Source organism: Ictalurus punctatus, chromosome 19 (assembly GCF_001660625.3).
Source record: "Ictalurus punctatus breed USDA103 chromosome 19, Coco_2.0, whole genome shotgun sequence".
NCBI classification, from domain to species: domain Eukaryota; kingdom Metazoa; phylum Chordata; class Actinopteri; order Siluriformes; family Ictaluridae; genus Ictalurus; species Ictalurus punctatus.
Window position 1 is genome coordinate 6,141,512 of NC_030434.2, and position 19,086 is coordinate 6,160,597.

Consider the following 19,086-nt stretch of genomic DNA (forward strand, 5'->3'; position numbering starts at 1 on the left):
TTATGAGTTACATTATGAGCTCATGTGTAGAGATCGAGCAGTATGATGTTTGCATTTACACATATGCACAATGAGTAACAACTATCCAAATTCACCACTTTAACGTTTGAGTAAAAGTTCACACCAATAACGATGACATAAACAGGTACAAATGAAAATATTAGGTTCAAAAGAGACTTGGGTGAATGCCTTTCAGTTTTAACATAGAATTTTGTCTCCCTCACCTGTAAAGAGATTGCTATGCAACATTTTAGACATATCAAATCATAACACTACTGAATGTATTCATTTCGTTATTTTAGCTTAGAAGCCACGAGAAGAATTGCCATCAAAATAACCCCGGCCACAGCTGACAACCAGCATGGGCGTAACCACGCATTCTTTGGGTTGGGGGGTCGTGACCCTCCCAATGTTGAGTAAATACCAATCTGTCCCCCCAATATACAGTACAAAATATTTTCTATATGTCCCCCTTTAATGAACCCTGAAAATGGATCTGTCTTTTCTTCATCTATTCTATTTATTTATTCCTATTCCTTTTTAATATATTTCCGTTTGTTAAGGAAATAGGTGTGTGCCCAACCTACAATTGTACGCTTGGTTGCGCCTAAACTCAACACAAGTTTGTTGATATATTTTAGCAGCTCAGTCTGTAAGAAATGGAGACAGCAGCCAAGCGTAGAAAAGTGTAGCAGAGCATACAAGCTTTTTTTCAGACAGTAAGTAACTAGATACCTAAATAGTAGGTAACCTTATCTTAGTATAGAAGGCATCATACCATGGCTTGGTTTGTTCTTAAGAACGTAAGTTAACTTTTGATATTCGCACACCCACGAAGTAGGCTAGGCTAACGTCAGTTCCAGTTTTTGACCATTAATGTTACATTCACTTGCGTATCCTCCCGCCAAGTCCGTTGTGAACCCTCACGTTGCGACAGACTGTTATAAATGCGAGTGAAAGTGAGGAAAGTTGCATTTCGTTCCTTTACACTACATTTGGGCTAAGGACAACTAAGCGATTTTACAAATATAAGGCTCAGCATAATGCTGAGATGTGCTAGCTTGGCAACGAGTGATATGGAACTAACGTCTGAGTTGTGGCCATATTGTAGTTCTCCGTTCAGAACTAATTATGGTGGTTTGTCTTTAGAATTAAGAAAAGAAAACTCCAGTACCCTTTACATAGCTAACGTTTCAGGTTACCACTATATATTGTTGTACACTTTGTACACTTATTACATAGCAAGCTAAACAGCATGATGACATTAACATAATAAATGACACCAGTTACACAAACAGAATATTCAGTTTATCAAATTAAATTGATCATTTAATTCATTCATTGCTCTTCTGGGAAAATAATGGTACCTGGTCACAATACAGGCAGCACATCATTGCTTGGAAGCATCCGTGGGGAAATTGTATTTACGACATATATAGTGTTGAATTTAGTTTCATAGGTAGTCATCATTTCTTTTGTGTAAAAGTCGTGATTGCGTGTTTAAATAACGTGTGGTTTGCCTGCACACATCTTAGCTCGCCTCTACTTGGTGTGGTAGATTTCATGGTAGGTTATGGAGCAGAGAATACATCTGCCCACAGGACGTCCACAGCACACTACAATTTCCCCATGCTGTGGGAGCTTCTACCACTCAGAAATCATGTGAATTCAAACGATAACTGTAATCCTAAAACTAAGTTCTAAATATGCAAATTTTCAGTATCAAACTTTGGATGGTCGAGCAGGGGGCAAGGGGGCGGGGGCGGGAAGGGGGGGGCAATGTCCATACCGTGGTTACACCACTGACAACCAGACACACACACACACACACACACACACACACACACACACACACACACACACAGTATTGTTGTACAGGATGCAGTAATAACAGAGTGTAAATGACTATATTTATTCAAATTATTGGGACAATAAAGCCCTCCCTACACCTACCCCTAACTGATAAACATAATATTATCAAACAGTCATTAGGCACTTTATTTCCACTTTTCATAGATTTTCTTAATTTGTACTGTAAATAATTGCCTTTCCGATCTGGTATGTGATAGGAAAAGGGAGAAGAGCGAGTTGGGCAAAACGCAGATTCCAACTCAGGTCAAAAGCTACGTTCAGGTGCCACACTCTCTACAGCCTTCTCCAGTGTAGATGTTAAGTGGTGTTCGTCTTTTTTAATCTTGTGTGGCCCAACCAGACATTGCTCTCTATTTTCAGCAATGTAAAAAAAAGAAAAGAAAAAGAAAAGAAAAAAATATTTTTTCTTCCCTTTGCTTGGGCCCCAAGTGCCCATTGGCCCCTGGGCCCCATACCCATAATGCCCATTGAGTAATCTGTCCCAGCCCTGATCTGAAACAAACTGTGCATAAAATACCAGCTGACTAGTAATGAGTAATGCTAACTAACTAGAAAGAGAACATGCAATCCATCTTCATGAGAATGTATAAAACACAAAATACTGCATCAGCGAAACATTTCAGTTCATCCAAAGTGAAGGTGCCGCACAAATCTGTCAGTAGTTCCAAAAACTGCCTCACAGTAACAGCTGATGGGGAGAAAGAGAGACGTGTGCTATGGACTATTGTCCAGACCAGAACAGGAAATATGATAATATCACAATGACCACTGAGTGTTTAGTGAAAAAAAATTAAATGTAGTAAGTAAATGTTAAAGGTGAAAAGTTTAGGATGGACAAGGCATTTTATTTAAGTACGCTCTCAATTAGTCAAAAACAGTCTACAATGTACACATGAAAAAAGATTCCACTACTGACCTGCCTAAAAAGATGAGAGAGGGAAGCATATAAAAAGATACACAACAGAAAGAAGTTGTTTGTGGGTTCAGCTAGAGGTCATGTGATTTTTTCACCTGCTGTTCCAAAAAAAATCCCTCAGGTGTTTTATGAGATTGAGGTCTGGGGAATTTTATCCGGGGGTCAGAGGTCGTTATACACTCAGTGTAGATTCGTGTGCAGTCTGATTCACTGTGCACGATGAACACACACTTCTCACGTCTCGGAGTCTGTTTAATGTGTTATAATTAAATGAGTGATGTGTTTATAAATGTGTTCTCTATTCCCCAACAGTGGAATCCAGGAACACCGGAGTCTTCATCTCACACACAGATGTTCAACCCACCCTGAATATAAAAGAAAAACACGTGAATTAATAACCACAAACTGGACTGTGGTACTTCATGATCAACATGTAATCATCTCTGCTCCAAGAGAAACATCATCATCTCCTGTTTATAATTAATCATTCTACATTTCTTCATTCTTACTAACATCTGTGTTATAACATTTAGCGAGAACAAATGAGAACTTCCACAAGTTCTAACAGGAAAACGAGCAGATATTTACCCATCACATCACTGCTCTTATCCAATCACAGGCTTTGGAGTTTTTAAATAATGAACACCACTGTGTCATTTAGCTCTTGTTCTACATTTATATTTAAGTGCAGACTTTAAGAAGGAGCCGGGGTGAATGTTACAGGAAAGACAGAAGACACGGTGTGGAGGTAGGGTGCTGGAAGAAGTGTCAGAGTGAGGAAAGTGGCTGCTTAACCCTCTTACCCCGTATGGCCGAAAAACCGGCTTGCCCGTCTTTGATCTATTACCGTAAGGACATAGACCGGCTTGGTCGTCTATGCCAAATCCCCGTAAGGCCGATATAGTTATCCCCATAAGGCCGGTGCACCGGCATTACTCTGCTATGATTCCATACTTATTTCATTATTATTTTTTGGCCCGTAAGGTTGATGACGTCACGACGTGATTACGTTTTTACGCCGGCATTACGATGAAGCTGATCCGAGCGTGAATATTGGTGTAATAGTAGAAGTGAACTAAAAATGCCAAAGCGAAAAGCTAATCGTGTTCCAGCTAAAGTTACACCTACAGTGAACACAGGTACATCTAAAACAGTGGAAAAAAAAGAAAACATACACAGTTACACAGGCGAGAGCGAGGATTCTAGATAGGGACAGCAGTGAAAGTTCAGGCGATGTTGAAACCGAAACCGAAACTGACAGAGACGCAAACTCTCCTGATTCAGACCCTGATCCGTCTTCATCTTCAGCATCAACCAGTGCGACTGACACTGCAGGGGTCTGGAGTCATAACGGGACCATCTCTGTGCATTCGTGAAAACACTACCTGCTGCTCTGATTATCACCAGAAACTTGACTTTTGGCGCTAAAATGCATTTATTTATTTATTATTTATAAAGGCATTGACCACGCTGATGCTCGTATGGTACTTCTAAATGAGTAGAAGGATTTTAGCGAGCATTTTTTTGTCATTTCTCTAGTTAAGAATTGTGCTGTAAGTTTAGTAAAAACACTGAACTGCTTCATTTTCAAAGTAATATTACACAAATACATTATTATAAGTTGTTTCAAGGCCTAAAAATGTTAAAATGGTGATTTTGGCCCAGGAACTCAGGATTGGCGTGCTGTTTCTCTGGGGAATATAGGGTTATGGGACATAATACTGTGGAAACTTAGGGGTAAGAGGGTTAAATCAAATATTTGTGACATAAATGATAATCATTTTAATCAGCTTTAATGAGAGTTGAGAAGTAAGTGTGCTGCTTATCAGAAACAGGGAAAAGCAGAGATCATCTTGTTCAGACAAAAGCAGCAGTATGAAGTCAGAGATAGCAGGCTGTCACAAGGAGACCAGGTGTTCATTTACAATCACTCTCATGCACTCGTTTGTGATATTTTGTAGACTCTGTCTGACTCCCTGTCTTCTACCTTCACATGAATTTTAAATCAACACACTTTACTGAACACAAAACAGCATTAAAGCCAATTGTTAGAAAAATCATATTAAATAGAATATAGTGAAATTTCTAAAACTGGTTTTATTTCCTAACCTGGTGAATAAATCTGATATTTATTGGAACTTAAGAGAAATGTACAAAAGAGGTTAAATTAATAGTCTTTTATTTTTTCACAATTTATCTAAAAAGGTCATGACTCACCTCAGGGTCTGTAGTTTGTAATGTTTATCATCCTTAAGAGCAGAGAGCAGCTTCACTCCTGAGTCTCCTACATTATTAAGGGACAGATCCAGTTGTCTCAGGTGTGAGGGGTTTGATTTCAGAGCTGAAGTCAGAGCAGCACAGCCTTCATCTGATACACCACAACCACGCAACCTGTAGAGAGACACAATGACACACTCTTCACTCTCTCAATCTTAAGCAGAAGAACAACAGCACTGACTTTCCTCTGGTTGTAGACAGTTTCTCTCATTGTGGACTGAGTAACACACACTAGATCTTTAGAAATGTTTTTAGTAACTTTTCCTCACTTCACACATCTCAACAAAATGTCTTTTTTAATCAACGTTCACATGAACAGATCTTTCTTGAGAAGATCAGACTGTCCATAATCAGAAGATTAGAACATGTTTTATTATTAATGATTTAAAATATGATCTTACCTCAGTATCTCCAGTTTCCAGTGAGGATTCTCCAGTACAGCAGAGAGACTCTTCACTCCTGAGTCTCCTACATTATTACAGGACAGATTCAGTTCTCTCAGGTGTGAGGGGTTTGATCTCAGAGCTGAAGTCAGAGCAGCACAGCCTTCATTTGAGACACCACAACCACTCAACCTGTACAGAGACACAATGAAACACTCTTCATCAACAGATTTTTATCTTGGTTTAAGAATTACTTTAAAGATGATGTGTTTGTAAAATTATTTTATTATTCAGAATGACTTGAGGATTTAATATCACCTGTTTATTCTAATTAACAGTGTAATAAAAATTATCATACTGACTGTTATATTAAGTTTCTCTCATCTAATATCTCTCTATATATTTATATTATTACAGAATGTAGGAAGTAAAAGTCTGAATCTTCATGAAAAACAAACACTGTCATGAATTAAAAGATAAAATGGATAAATCATAAAAATATAAAACATTAATTCTGAAGAGGATTAACACTCATGTCTTTTCAAAACCAGATTACTCGCTGATAATTTATTGTTAAATAAAAATAAACAATCTGGAACAAAGCTTCAGTCTCACTATTAGAGAATGTGTCTTACTGAGGAGCAGGTCATGTGACTCTCAGAGAGATGATCTTACCTCAGTATCTCCAGTTTACAGTGAGGATTCTCCAGTACAGCAGAGAGACTCTTCACTCCTGAGTCTCCTAGTTTATTAGAGGTCAGATTCAGTTCTCTCAGGTGTGAGGGGTTTGATCTCAGAGCTGAAGTCAGAGCAGCACAGCTTTCATCTGAGACACCACAACACTCCAACCTGTAGAGAGACACAATGACACACTCTTCATCAACAGATTTTTATCTTGGTTTACTTGCTATGATGATGATGTGTCTTTCATGTTGGACTTTCTGGTCTCTCTTGACCAATCACAAGATATAATTATCACTGACCAAAACATTATCACTGTTCAGTGGCTCCCATAAAAAACTCTACAGGACTCCTGCAGGATTTTCATTTTTCTGCAGGATGTTTTCTGGAATCCAGGAATGATGAAATCCTGCAGGACACATTGACAAACTGTGCAGGATTTTCCTATAGGGTTTAGGATGGAGCAGTACAATAGAAACATGCAGGAATTTCCAGCACACTCGCTGCACAAGGAAAACTCCTGCAGGATTTTATAATTCCTGAAGGACTGCTGCTCACCTCCTGCAGAAATAAAATAAAGTTCACAAGTACTTAATCTATCCTGCAGGACGACTTCTTATTTCATTTACATGAAAATATTCTTTAGGTTATGTATTCGACAAAATTAATTAAATGGTAGATCTGCTCTGAGCAGGAAAAACACGCTGCTAAAACAGTGGTAGATCAATGGTTAAGACATTGGACAAAATATTGTTTCAGAAGAAATCGATAAATCACACGAACTGTTTCAGCTAAGTATTCTTTTAAATCTATTAGGAGAACCATTATAACTGTCGGATTATTATTTGGTTGTGGTGATATTTAAAATAATTTTATTCAAGTGATGATTTTAACAGAAGAAATAGTCAGAATGGACCACTGCCCCATCAGATTTTTATTAAATAAATTCATTCAGAAATCTTCAGATTTTGAGTGAAAAAAGGAAACCAGGCCTACTCTAATTCCTGTGATTAAAGATGACGTGTACAGACACAGACATCATTTTGTTTTTATCACAGTTAAAATGACTTTGTTTTGGCGTTGCCCCATGCACTCCTCAACCAACTGCAGTTCTGTTCTTCATCTCTCAGATGAGTCCAATCTCCACTCTGACAGCGTGCTCCAGTGTTAACACAAACTGAAACACATTTCATCTTATTATATCCTCTGATTACAGTGTACGAGAGTCAGGGGGAAAAGACACGGTGTGGAGTCTGTTTCAGAGAAGGTAAACTCTTTATTGAACTAGTCTGTTACACGGATACACACCACGCAGAAATGTTACTGAGCAACGTCACTCAATGCAGCTTCTTAACGCAGCAGCTCCTAGAGAGTAAGAACTGATTTTATAAAACATTCATTCTGAGGAGAATTAACACTCATGTCTTCTCTAAACAAGATTACTGCTGATAATTTATTGTTAAATAAAATATTCCTTGATTATAAAACTAATGCAGAGTAAAAATGTCTGCATTTTTACTGTTCATCAGGTTCTACGGGTTTAGGATGTGAAATTCGCAGTGAATAAAATTTCTACAGAAGAATAACATGAAGACAGAGGAACAGATGTGCTGAGATTTTTGTGCATTTGAGGAAAAATCACCAAAAAAGTGTAGAAACATTGGAAGTGTAACTGTTACATATTCTGCTCAAATTAATAAATATTGTGAGATTAGCAGTCGTCAGTTTTACACATTATTTTGTTTGTGTGATGTTGGAGCGGTTGCCAGGTCCCCGGATTTAATGAGGAATTGAGCTACTTTTGACTCACCAGCGTGGATTGATTTCTTTGGCTGTGGATTGGAGTTTGGACATTTTGACGATTATTTTAATGATATCTGTATATTAAAACATACAGTAGTGAGGATGCACTGAGCTCTCCTTTCATACACACACCTATTGATCCTGTTCTCAACTTCAGCTCTGTGTTACTATATGAATGTATTTGAGTCAGTGGGTTTCCTCATAGACATTCTTATTTATTATAAAATGTGGAACAATACGAACCATTTTAGGATCTTAATGAAAGAACTATTGAGGAAAACTGCATGGTTTTAATACTGGTTATCTATTGAACTAGTTCCATAATGCAGATCTGGCAACCCTGTTCATAGCAGCTAGACAGAGACGTACGGAACGAACATTCACTGACAGAATAAACACTATTTCAGCTTTAGGAAAAATGAAGAGAAAAAAAATCAGCAAAAGGATTGTTGATGTAGCTTGAAATTTTTGTAAGTGCCTTTACCTCCCTTTTTTGTTTTTATTTAAAAATCTATTTTGATTTATTTAACTGTTCACCTTTTCAGTCCTATGGCATTAACTTCTGATTTTAGTTTCCAAACACTATTTTTGAGATAATTTCTATTTCACTGCTGCTTATAAACCCTGCAGTTCACACACAGTGCATTTAGTTTGTGTCCCAGGTGCAGTTTGTGTGATTAGTTACAATGTTTTAGTAAATTTCACAATAATTTCAGACACATTGCAGTCGCATCAAGTCACGTTTTGTGCTGCAGTTTCTCACATACGTACATCTGACCCAAAGACTCTGTGAAAAATCATCAGTGTGCAGTGAAAATAAACAATCTTCCTCCTCAGGACATTGATGTTGAACCTAAAACTTCTGCTTCAGTCTCACTATTAGAGAATGTGTCTTACTGAGGAGCAGGTCATGTGACTCTCAGAGAGATGATCTTACCTCAGTGTCTCCAGTTTACAGAGAGGATTCTCGAGTACATCAGAGAGACTCTTCACTCCTGAGTCTCCTACATTATTATAGGACAGATGCAGTTCTCTCAGGTGTGAGGGGTTTGATCTCAGAGCTGAGGTCACAGCAGCACAGCCTTCATCTGAGACACCACAATTATACAACCTGTAGAGACACAATGACACACTCTTCATCAACAGATTTTTATCTTGGTTTACTTGCTATGATGATGATGTGTCTTTCATGTTGGACTTTCTGGTCTCTCTTGACCAATCACAAGATATAATTATCACTGACCAAAACATTATCACTGTTCAGTGGCTCCCTTAAAAAAGCTCTACAGGACTCCTGCAGGATTTTCATTTTTCTGCAGGATGTTTGCTGGAATCCTGGAATGATGAAATCCTGCAGGACACACTGACAAACTGTGCAGGATTTTCCTATAGGGTTTAGGATGGAGCAGTACAATAGAAACATGCAGGAATTTCCAGCACACTCGCTGCACAAGGAAAAACTCCTGCAGGACTTTATAATTCCTGAAGGACTGCTGCTCACCTCTGTGTCTGTGCATGCGCATGTGTTTGTGTGTTTGTGTGTGTGTGATATTTTTGTATGGATGTGTATGTGTTAGTGTGTGTGGAATACATATGTATGAGAATATGTGTGTCTGTGTGTATCTGGAATGCATGGGAGCCAGATTTAAAATAACTATTTTTTTATGATGCAAACATAAATATATTTTATGATGACAGGGAAACATAAATATAGTTTATGACCTAGACCTACCTCGGAGTGTTCCACATTCTATGTGAAAGGAAAGAACATGTGTGTGTGTTCCTGGAATTTATGTGTTATTAATGTGTTCCGGATTTAACATAACTATTTTTTTATGATGCCAACATAAATATATTTTATGATGATGACCCCTTTGAACTGTCAGGATCATTAAATTTTATGATCTTGACCTTTGACCTGTCAAAAATAAGGTTACAATATATACAAACTATCTCTGACGTGTACGAGAGTCAGGGGGAAAAGACACGGTGTGGAGTCTGTTTCAGAGAAGGTAAACTCTTTATTGAACTAGTCTGTTACACGGATACACACCACGCAGAAATGTTACTGAGCAACGTCACTCAATGCAGCTTCTTAAAGTATTGCTGGCTTTAAAAGTAATGAGTCAGGTTTTGTAGAAGGATCTCTGTTTATCTCTATTTTTAATGCACATGTATCTAACTGTAAGTAGATTTATTATTTACTTGAAGCATGAATTATTCTGGAGAGAAATCATTATCACTTAATGATTAATATATTTGTTCTGCATGTTGTACTGTTACAGAAAATTTCAGGTGAAAAACAACACTGTATACAACTGCTGCTTTTAGAGAGTTATTGTGACTCTCAGAGAAATTATCTTACCTCAGTGTCTCCACTTTACAGTGAGGATTCTCCAGTCCAGCACAGAGACTCTTCAATTCTGAGTCTCCTAGTTTATCCCCATACAGATCCAGTGTATTCCCAGTCAGATCCAGTGTTTTCACAGTCAGATGCAGTTCTCTCAGATTGGTGGTTTCTGAGCTGAGTGCTGAGACCAGATCTGACCAACTTCTCACTCCAAGTGAATCACACCTGATACTGAAGGAAATAAAATAATACATAATGAATTAACACCAGTGCAAATTATCAAACAAGTCCTCCCAGCTCTCACTGAACCTTCTCATTTTCAGAAATGCTAAAAGTACCCCAGTTAGACCAGGGGTGTCCAGTCTTATCAGGAAAGGGCCAGTATGGGTGCAGGTTTTCATTCCAACCAAGCAGAAGAGTCTATTGAAAGCCAAGATCAACTGATTAAACAGGTGGAATCAGGCGTGGCTCCTGCTTGGTTGGAATGAAAACCTGCACCCACACCGGCCTTTTCCAGATACGACTGGACACCTCTGAGTTAGAAAATATTCTTAAAAGGACCTTCCAGACAACATCTAAAATTTTAACCACCGATACATCTGTTGTAAACATCCCCAGGGCTGTTTCCTCCTATACGCTAGGTACTAAATTAGGCAAATACACAAAAAGAAAAAAAGAAGAAAGATACCCAAAACCAGTAAAAAAAAAAAAAAAAAAAATTATATATATATATATATATATAATTAATGAATTAGTGTGTGTCAATTTGTGTACTTTCTTGCTTCCACTTGTTGATGTAACTAAAATGGATAAAGTTAACAGAGAACTACAGCTAACTAGCTAGTATCTAGAGTAGGGTTTACACTCATCCTATATAATATGGGATTGTCCTGTATTGAAAAATAAAATTATTGAGTTAATACAGGATGTGATTTGCTCCGTATTCTTGTACACATCGTTTCATACATGCACCAAGTCTCCACAGTGGTGAGAAACATAATAGTGAATAAAATGAAACCAATTTCACAAGAAATAGCAGGAAGAGAATGTACATGTGCAGTGTGAGCTTGCATGTCAACGTCATTGTTGCCCTGGTTACGGAAACTCAGTCACGTGATTCTTAAAAACTGTCTTCAACACAAATTCCCAGTGAAACACAAGAGGCGGCGGAGGTAGAAGGGTGAGATGGGATACAGTCCTGTCCCTGACAAAGAATACAACAGTCAGTTCTCGAAGTTGATGTGTTGGAAACAGGAAAAATGGGTAAGTGTAAGAATCTGAGTGATTTTGACAAGGGTCAAATTGTGATGGCCAGATGACTGGGTCAGAGCATCTCCAGGTCTTGTGGGGTGTTCCCAGTATGAAGTGGTTAGTACCTACCAAAAGTGGACCAAGGAATGACAACTGGGCACCCAAGGCTCACTGATGCATGTGGGGAGTGAAGTCTAGCCCATCTGGTCTGATCCCACACAAGAGCTACCGTAGCACAAATAGCTGAAAAAGTTATTGCTGGTTGTGAAAGAATGGAGTCAGAACACACAGTGTAACACAGCTTGCTGCGTATGGGGCTACATAGCTGCAGACCGGTCACAGTCCCCATGCTGACCCCTGTCCACTACTGAAAGCACCTACAATGAACATATGAGCATCAGAACTGGACCTTGGAGCAATGGAAGAAGGTGGCCTGGTCTGTTGAATCATGCTGTCTTTTACATCAAGTGGAAGGCCAGGTGCATGTGTGTCACTTACCTGGAGATGGCACCTGGATGGACTGTGGGAAGAAAGCAAGCAGGTGAAGGCAGTGTGGTACTCTGGACAATGTTCTCCTGAAAAACCTTGGGTCCCGGCATTCATGTGGATGTTATTTTGACATGTACAACCTACCTAAACATTGTTGTGAGAAAGCAATCTGACCAGGGTCTGAAATTAACTTTGTCGTCCACCTGGCTGGTAATTCTCACCTGAGTGTCTCTTTGTGCTTTCAGTTGCAGCCCGTAAAAATGAGATTGAGTGAAGGTGCGTTCACACATACAGTGATTTTATTGCTGCTAGTCGCCAGTCACTGTACTATGATGTCGCCCGTAGGCGTTCCTACTTCTGGTTGCCATAGCAATTAGCAGTCCACTTTTGACAACAAACCAGTTTCCTTGCCACTAAAATAAAATATTCTGTAAGGAGAGTGTTTGTATATAAAATCCACCAATGCATATATGAACCATATCCTATAAGATGAAGAAGAAGCAGTGTGTGCTCTTTGCAATTGCTGCCACCCATCTGCAGCAAAAGCGCAAGCGACAGTTAGCTTAGCTTAGCTTATGGCCTTAGCGTCTTAGGTGGCCCCTGACGAAGTTGTGACTTAGGGTCCCCAAATGTTCAGAAACGGCCCTTAAGATCATTGGGTAGGAGAGGAATGGGGGAGAAGGGGTGATATGGGGGAGAAGGGAGAAATGGGGGTGGTACTCAGTAGATAATTATATATTCAGGAAAGTGAGATAGTTAGCAGCCTACTGATAATAATCAGTTACGTAGCTTTCTATGTAAGTTACTGTGATAGAGTGAATGGTTTACTGAAGAGAAAGAAATGACTCAATGAATGAGGATGTTTTGATTTAGTGTTACACAGTGACCTCCATTCATACATGTTCGAGACAGAATATACAGAAGAAGAACTGAACCAGAGAGAAGAACAACAGGAGGAAAAGAGCAGCTGTAGATCTTTCACAATTACACTGAGACAAATAAATGAAGTTAACAATAACAACACAAAAATGCGACCATAATGTTAGCTAGCAATGCTACACGATTATTTACCTTTGCATTAGTGACCTTACTAGCCATCTTACTAGTAGTTACATGGGTAAATCAAGTAGGGTTAGCCTACCTGCTAACATATATTAACAAGTTCTCCTATTTCAGTTAATTTACTTTTGTTCTGTCCATGGAGCTTCTCTGCTCTCTGTTTTTTTTTTTTTTTTTTTTTTTTTTTTTACTAAATACAGACGGAATCTCTGTTTTCTTTAACATCTTCTCCAGTGGAAGACCCAGAAACTCACTTTCAAATCTCTTTATAATCCTCTGATTTGAAGTGCTGCTGCACATGTGTAAATATATATAATATTGGTTGATCACAGTAGGGATTCTGTTGTGGATAAAAAATGTCATAAAATAAACATAAGGGAGGTCCAGATCCAGATCCAGGTCCAGTAACGGTGAGAGAAGGGACTGACGACGGGCACCGGCACCTAGACATACAGAAGCGGTTTTAGTCAGAAGTGGATAAATTGGTAAAACACTTTAAAGATCTTTATGGGTTATTAGTCGAAATAGTCGAAAGAAGTGTACGAGCTGAGGAGTGCTAAAACACACACACACACACACACACACACACACATGCTCGTACAGTCAAGGGCGGGCAAGTAGACACAACATACGCACACACTCTCTCTTTCTCATACACACACATGAATAACTTTAATAGAATCTTATAGTAATAGAGAAACTCTATGAAAAACAGAATTGTAGGATATGCAGGACAGTAGAACTGTAATGATATTAAGAAGTTGGAAGTACAGTAAACCGCTTTTCAAGTAGTATAAATATATATAAACTAAGAAATATAGTGCAAATATGAAAATAAATTATAAATGAGAAGTACGGGGAAAAAAGGAAAATATAACTTACTCATGATTCAGATGGTGAAGATTCTCGTCTCGCAAGGAAAGCCTTAATTTTTAGAGAACCATGAAGAAAGCCAGTTATAAGGGTGGCTGCCCCCCCCCCCCCCCCCCCCCCCCCCTCGAGATAACGATAAGACCAAGGTCCCTCCCGGTTGTTTAGTCGTCTTGCTTACGTCATTTTTATTACCTAGGGAAATGGGAATCTTGGTTTCTGAAGACCTGGGTAAGGGAGAACCCTGGTTTTTGAAGACCTAGGTAAAAGAGAACCCTGGTTTTTGAAAACCTAGGTAAATAGAAACACTGGGTTTTTGTTTCCTGGGTTGTTGGAAATGCCTGAGTTCTGATTTTATGTGTAAAGTAAAACCCCTGGTTTCAATTCTATGGGTAAGTGAAATAGGCCTTTTCTGGAAACCTATGGGTTATCTAGTGTGTAAATACAGTATAAATACTGGAGCTTAGGCTCAGGGTATGGGGGATCACTTCTGAGAATTCTCATCGGTGTGGATCTCGTGTGGTGGAATGGAACAATAAAGCTGGACCCTTGCTTCTTCTCACTCACGGCTGGTGTGTTTTTTCTATCTCCAACTGGGCTCAGAGGTAGATGTGAGTATTGGCTTCTAAGTTGAATTTTAAATGTTTTTGGGTAATAGGCTAAATTCGAGCCAACATTTGGCACCCCAGATGGGACTGGGCTAAGATCTATATGTCTGGAATCTCTCCCGTGGGACTTCGCTCTCTAAGCAACAGACAGGCCGTATAGGAAAAGGCATTGCAGACGCCTGTTATTTCAAAGCTCTGTTTTAGTGGTCTGTTGTTACGATTGAGAAGCCCCGGGGTGGGAAGAAAGACTAAGTGGGTCTCCAAAAGAACCTGGAGTGAGTGAGAAGAGGTAAGAGAAGTATAGATTATAGAATGTACTTTTTTAATTGTAATAAAGAAATGGTATATGTGTTGTGTGAGTGAAAGTCCTGCAATACCGCTGGAGGAGGTAGAAAAAAGGTAGGAAAAAGAGAAATAGAGAAATTCTCCAGGGCTGGGATAGAAAGCAGGTGGAAAAATGAGGCCTCAGACCCCAGATACCGGCTACTAGACTAGACTAGCAGTCTAGTGGCGGCTGCATTGGTGGGGACCCCTAATACCGCTGGAAATGGATTAGATAAAAGATAGATAGATTAGATTCCAGGGCTGGATAGAGAGGGGAATAAATCCTGGGCCCAGGTCCGGGTCGTGCAATACAGCATGCCCGGTGTATGAATGGAATATGTACTAACAAATGTGTGTGCTTATAATGTATGTGCTTATAATATGAGTGCAGTGTGAGAGCGTGTGAGTTTTGGAGACAGGGAAAATGTATTTATTAGTGCTCTGAACATGAGCTCCATACCTGTATTGGATAAGTGGGATAAGATTCAGAGAAAAGAATTTTTTTTGGAGAAAGTTGGATTTAATTTGTATGACTGTAAGCTTCATGCATACGGAGCTGGTTTGGAGGTGCTTTATACTTTGAAAACTTCATGTAGTAAAATAAGTGTAATAATGTGGAATACAATGTGTGTATGTGAGCTTGCCTGCGTTGTTGATAGAAAGGGGGGGTGTATGTGTGTGTGTTCCTGTCCGTTCTTATCTGTGCATCTGTGTGGAAGGACAAGGGAAAAAAACAAAAAAAAAAACAAAAGGGAAAAAGGTAAGACAATTCGGTGTGTGTGTGTTCTTCAGAGTGAGCTGGGTAATGCGGAGCATTGTGAGATATCTTGCGGACTTTGAATGTTTCGAATCCGGTACATACTTTCGGTGAGTCGGCGAGACTGTGTGTGTTATAATTAATTTGGTATCAATAACTGCTGTATAAGTGTGTTAAAAATTTTGGGGAGCATGCACGCCAATGGCACATATTTTAGACATCTGTTCGACTGCCCGTTGTGTAAATCAGAACTTCTAGACCTGTAATATATAAAAACATATTCCCAGATTGTGTGATCCAGGGAAAAAGGAAGACTGAAGGCGGAAAAAAGTGTGCATTTTCAGGCCCCAGAAGCCATTGTTGAGAAATGAATGAGTCAGACGCTCCAAATGTGGAGGAGAAAGTCCATTTGGACCTTTCATTTATATTCCATAAATTAAGTTATAATAAAGGATTTCTCTTTTATGATGTGTGAGCAGAGAGATAAAAATAATAATAATAATAATGATTTGTCTATATTGCTCGTTTCATTCAGTGCCGTGTCTATAAATCCCTGCAAAGATGTTAGGTATAATGTTTGTAGCATTTTAGTAACTTTTGTTATTCAACTTGAAGTTAGTAAATTATAAAAATTGTGTTTAAAATTATGGTAATTAAGTATATAACATTTAAATTCCTTTTAAATAATGTGGAAAAACTAGTTGGAAGTTTATATATAGATTGTGGCTGGTCAGAATCATGCGCGCCGGAGTTCCAAATCATTCTTTTCATTTTAATTTGAATTCGGTGTGTTTCCCTGTTTGGAAACTGAATGAAAGTGTTTTGAGTTCCATGGTGACGGTTATCTAAACCACCGAGCGCGCGAGAGAGGGAGAGAGCGCGTGCGAGAGATTTCTGTTTTTACCCCTTTTTTTTTCCAATCCTTTATCTTACATTCCATATATATATACGTGGATATATTCCTGTAAAAATTAAAATCAATCAGCATGTCTTGATGTTAACAGTCCGAAGAGAACTTTAATAATAGTTTATGTGGTGTGTATTGTGCCACTTAGTTTCTTCTGCAGAGGCATCTTTTCCTGACTAATGATAAAATTGACATGTGAACCTGTTCGTTTTGAGTGATATTAATAAAAAAAAAACCCATGAAAAGTAACACCGACCCGAGGTAACAGTCTCAGGCTGATCACAATGTGGTCCGTATCAGGCTAGGTCACATCCTCCCTGTTGAGATAATGTTGAGCCTAAACATTTGGTATTAGAGAGCAGTCTACCTTCATGAACTGACTCGCTAACAAGAACTGGAGTAACCATAATTAATTTGTATCGGTGATTCCTATATGGGTACGTGTCTATACAATATCTTAAGCAGTGTAAGTGCGAATTCTTCTGGCGAATTCTATTCTCTGAATAATTTCTGCATATTTTCTCTTTAAATGCTGTGTATATGTCCAATGATAAGTAATTAGTAAGATCAGATGGCAGTAGTAGTCTGCACATTTTAAATTCTTTATAATGTGTTGTACGCCTGTTACAGATGTGATATCTGAATCAGTAACATTAGAATAAGGTGATGATTTGATTACTTACTTTTGCCGACATGTTGTGCCGATATGAGTTTGGGAGGTAGTTTAATTACGGTCCCTTTACAATAGTGTAGTTTGAAGTGTTTTTTCCTGAACCGTAGATTGGTGAATAGAATAGAGTAGTTACGCAAATATATATGTGTGGGTGTGTATATATATATACATATGTGCTATACGGTGTGCTATGGATATGTCATACAAAGTATACGAGTTACAATATTTAAATAATACAAAGCAGTGGTCACAAACTCGAGAACCTGTGAAGTGAATTGAATTGATAGTACGTTATATAGCAGCTGAGAGCTGATAAAAACTGAGAGCTGTGAACTGGATGCAGGTGTGTGTGATCTGGGAATTGCAGTTCATGGCAGCCAGTCATGTTTGTGTTTGTGGACCGCAGTGAAGGATGGGAAATGTGGTTTGTGATATGAGTAGATTTAACACTACCTCAATATGGTCAAATACAGTTTAAATGAAATGGATAAAATTATAGGGCGAATCTTATGCTTCTTACAATTGTGCATTCAGCCAAGATGATAAATTTTATTAGACTAAGTTAAATACATATTCACATTCCTCGAAAGTGAGCAACATTTAAATGTCATGTATGAAGGATCTGAGTGATATTTTGAGTACAGTATGTTGATACAGTTATAAATTAATAAGAAACAAAATGCATGTACATGCATGTATACCATTTAGACTACAGACTAGTGCTGTACACATAGAACCAAATTCACTAGGTTGTTTTGAATGTAAATCAGTGGAATAAAAGTGGCTAGAGGACTGTAAATGCATATCTAGATCTCAACCTCATTTACTCTATTTTAGTTCTATCTTATTGGGATTATCACTCGTTAGCACAGATGGAATATTAATATGTTCGGGTAGTGTGCACCACAAATTTTCAGACTAAAGGAATTTTGTTTTCCTTTCTCAATATCTTTCTGGTAAATGAAAAACAGGAAGGGATAAGAATGTATCCTTGTCAATTGGGTTTGTACTTTTAAAAATAAATGGACTAGAACTATGTTACAGGGATAACTATACATGAGAGTGGAAAACCCCTTTAAGAGAGGTGTTATTCGTTTGATTAGAGCAGTGGAGATTACTTTAGTAAATTTTTTAAATGATTCGATAGACCAACATTATTTAATCTCTGCAGCAATATTTCCTGATTCACTGTGTTGAGAGCCTCTTCTAAATCAACAGACAGGGAAGTGCAGAGGGAACCGTGACATTGTTTTAAGACTTTCAAAACAACAGTTGTGCTGATATGTTTGTATGACCTTAGACTTCTTGCAGACTGATAACATGTGAACGGTTTACTGAAAAAGCTTTCTACAAGGGACATAGGCGAGGAGGCCGTGTTATTGGATTGTAATGATCTAATATATTTGGATGTCCCCGATTTAATGTAATAAATAAATAAGAAAACTGATTTCCAAATTTCTGGTATAACCCCATTGTCTAATGAAAGATTAAAATGATAAATTGAAAGAGATAAAATAATAGTTTAGAAATACAGACTCCACACAATCAGGGCCTTGTGATGTGTTTATATTGAACCTGAGTGATCTGTAAACATCACAAGTCTTAACACGTTAAAAACCGAACTCCTCATATCGACTTGTTTTTAATAGCTTCCTGCTTTATTAAAATCAGGGTATAGTAAATCACGATAAATATTCACTGTTTTAAGGCCTAGATCTGATGCATAAATTGAACATTTAATGATGGGTTTTGCAGATGTGTGTTCCCAGTTGTCTGTCTCCAGTTTCCCAGTACTATTGCCCTGTAAACAATATCTTGAAAGGACATGCCCACTTAGTCTAGCATTATTACAGCAAGCTGTGATAA

At 38.3% G+C, this 19,086-nt stretch overlaps 1 protein-coding gene across 9 annotated transcripts in view; it reads right to left on the minus strand.

Annotated features, from left to right (window-relative positions):
• Positions 1 to 1,476: 1,476 nt before the first annotated feature.
• LOC108280067 (NACHT, LRR and PYD domains-containing protein 12) overlaps positions 1,477 to 19,086 on the minus strand; it is a 353,895-nt gene continuing 336,285 nt past the window's right edge. For all 9 annotated transcript variants that reach the window (XM_053688261.1, XM_053688256.1, XM_053688259.1 and 6 more), the window contains one exon: positions 1,477 to 3,153. In XM_053688261.1, the coding sequence (XP_053544236.1) occupies positions 3,144 to 3,153 (10 nt within the window). In that variant the 3' untranslated portion in view covers positions 1,477 to 3,143. The remainder of the gene's footprint in view (positions 3,154 to 19,086) is intronic.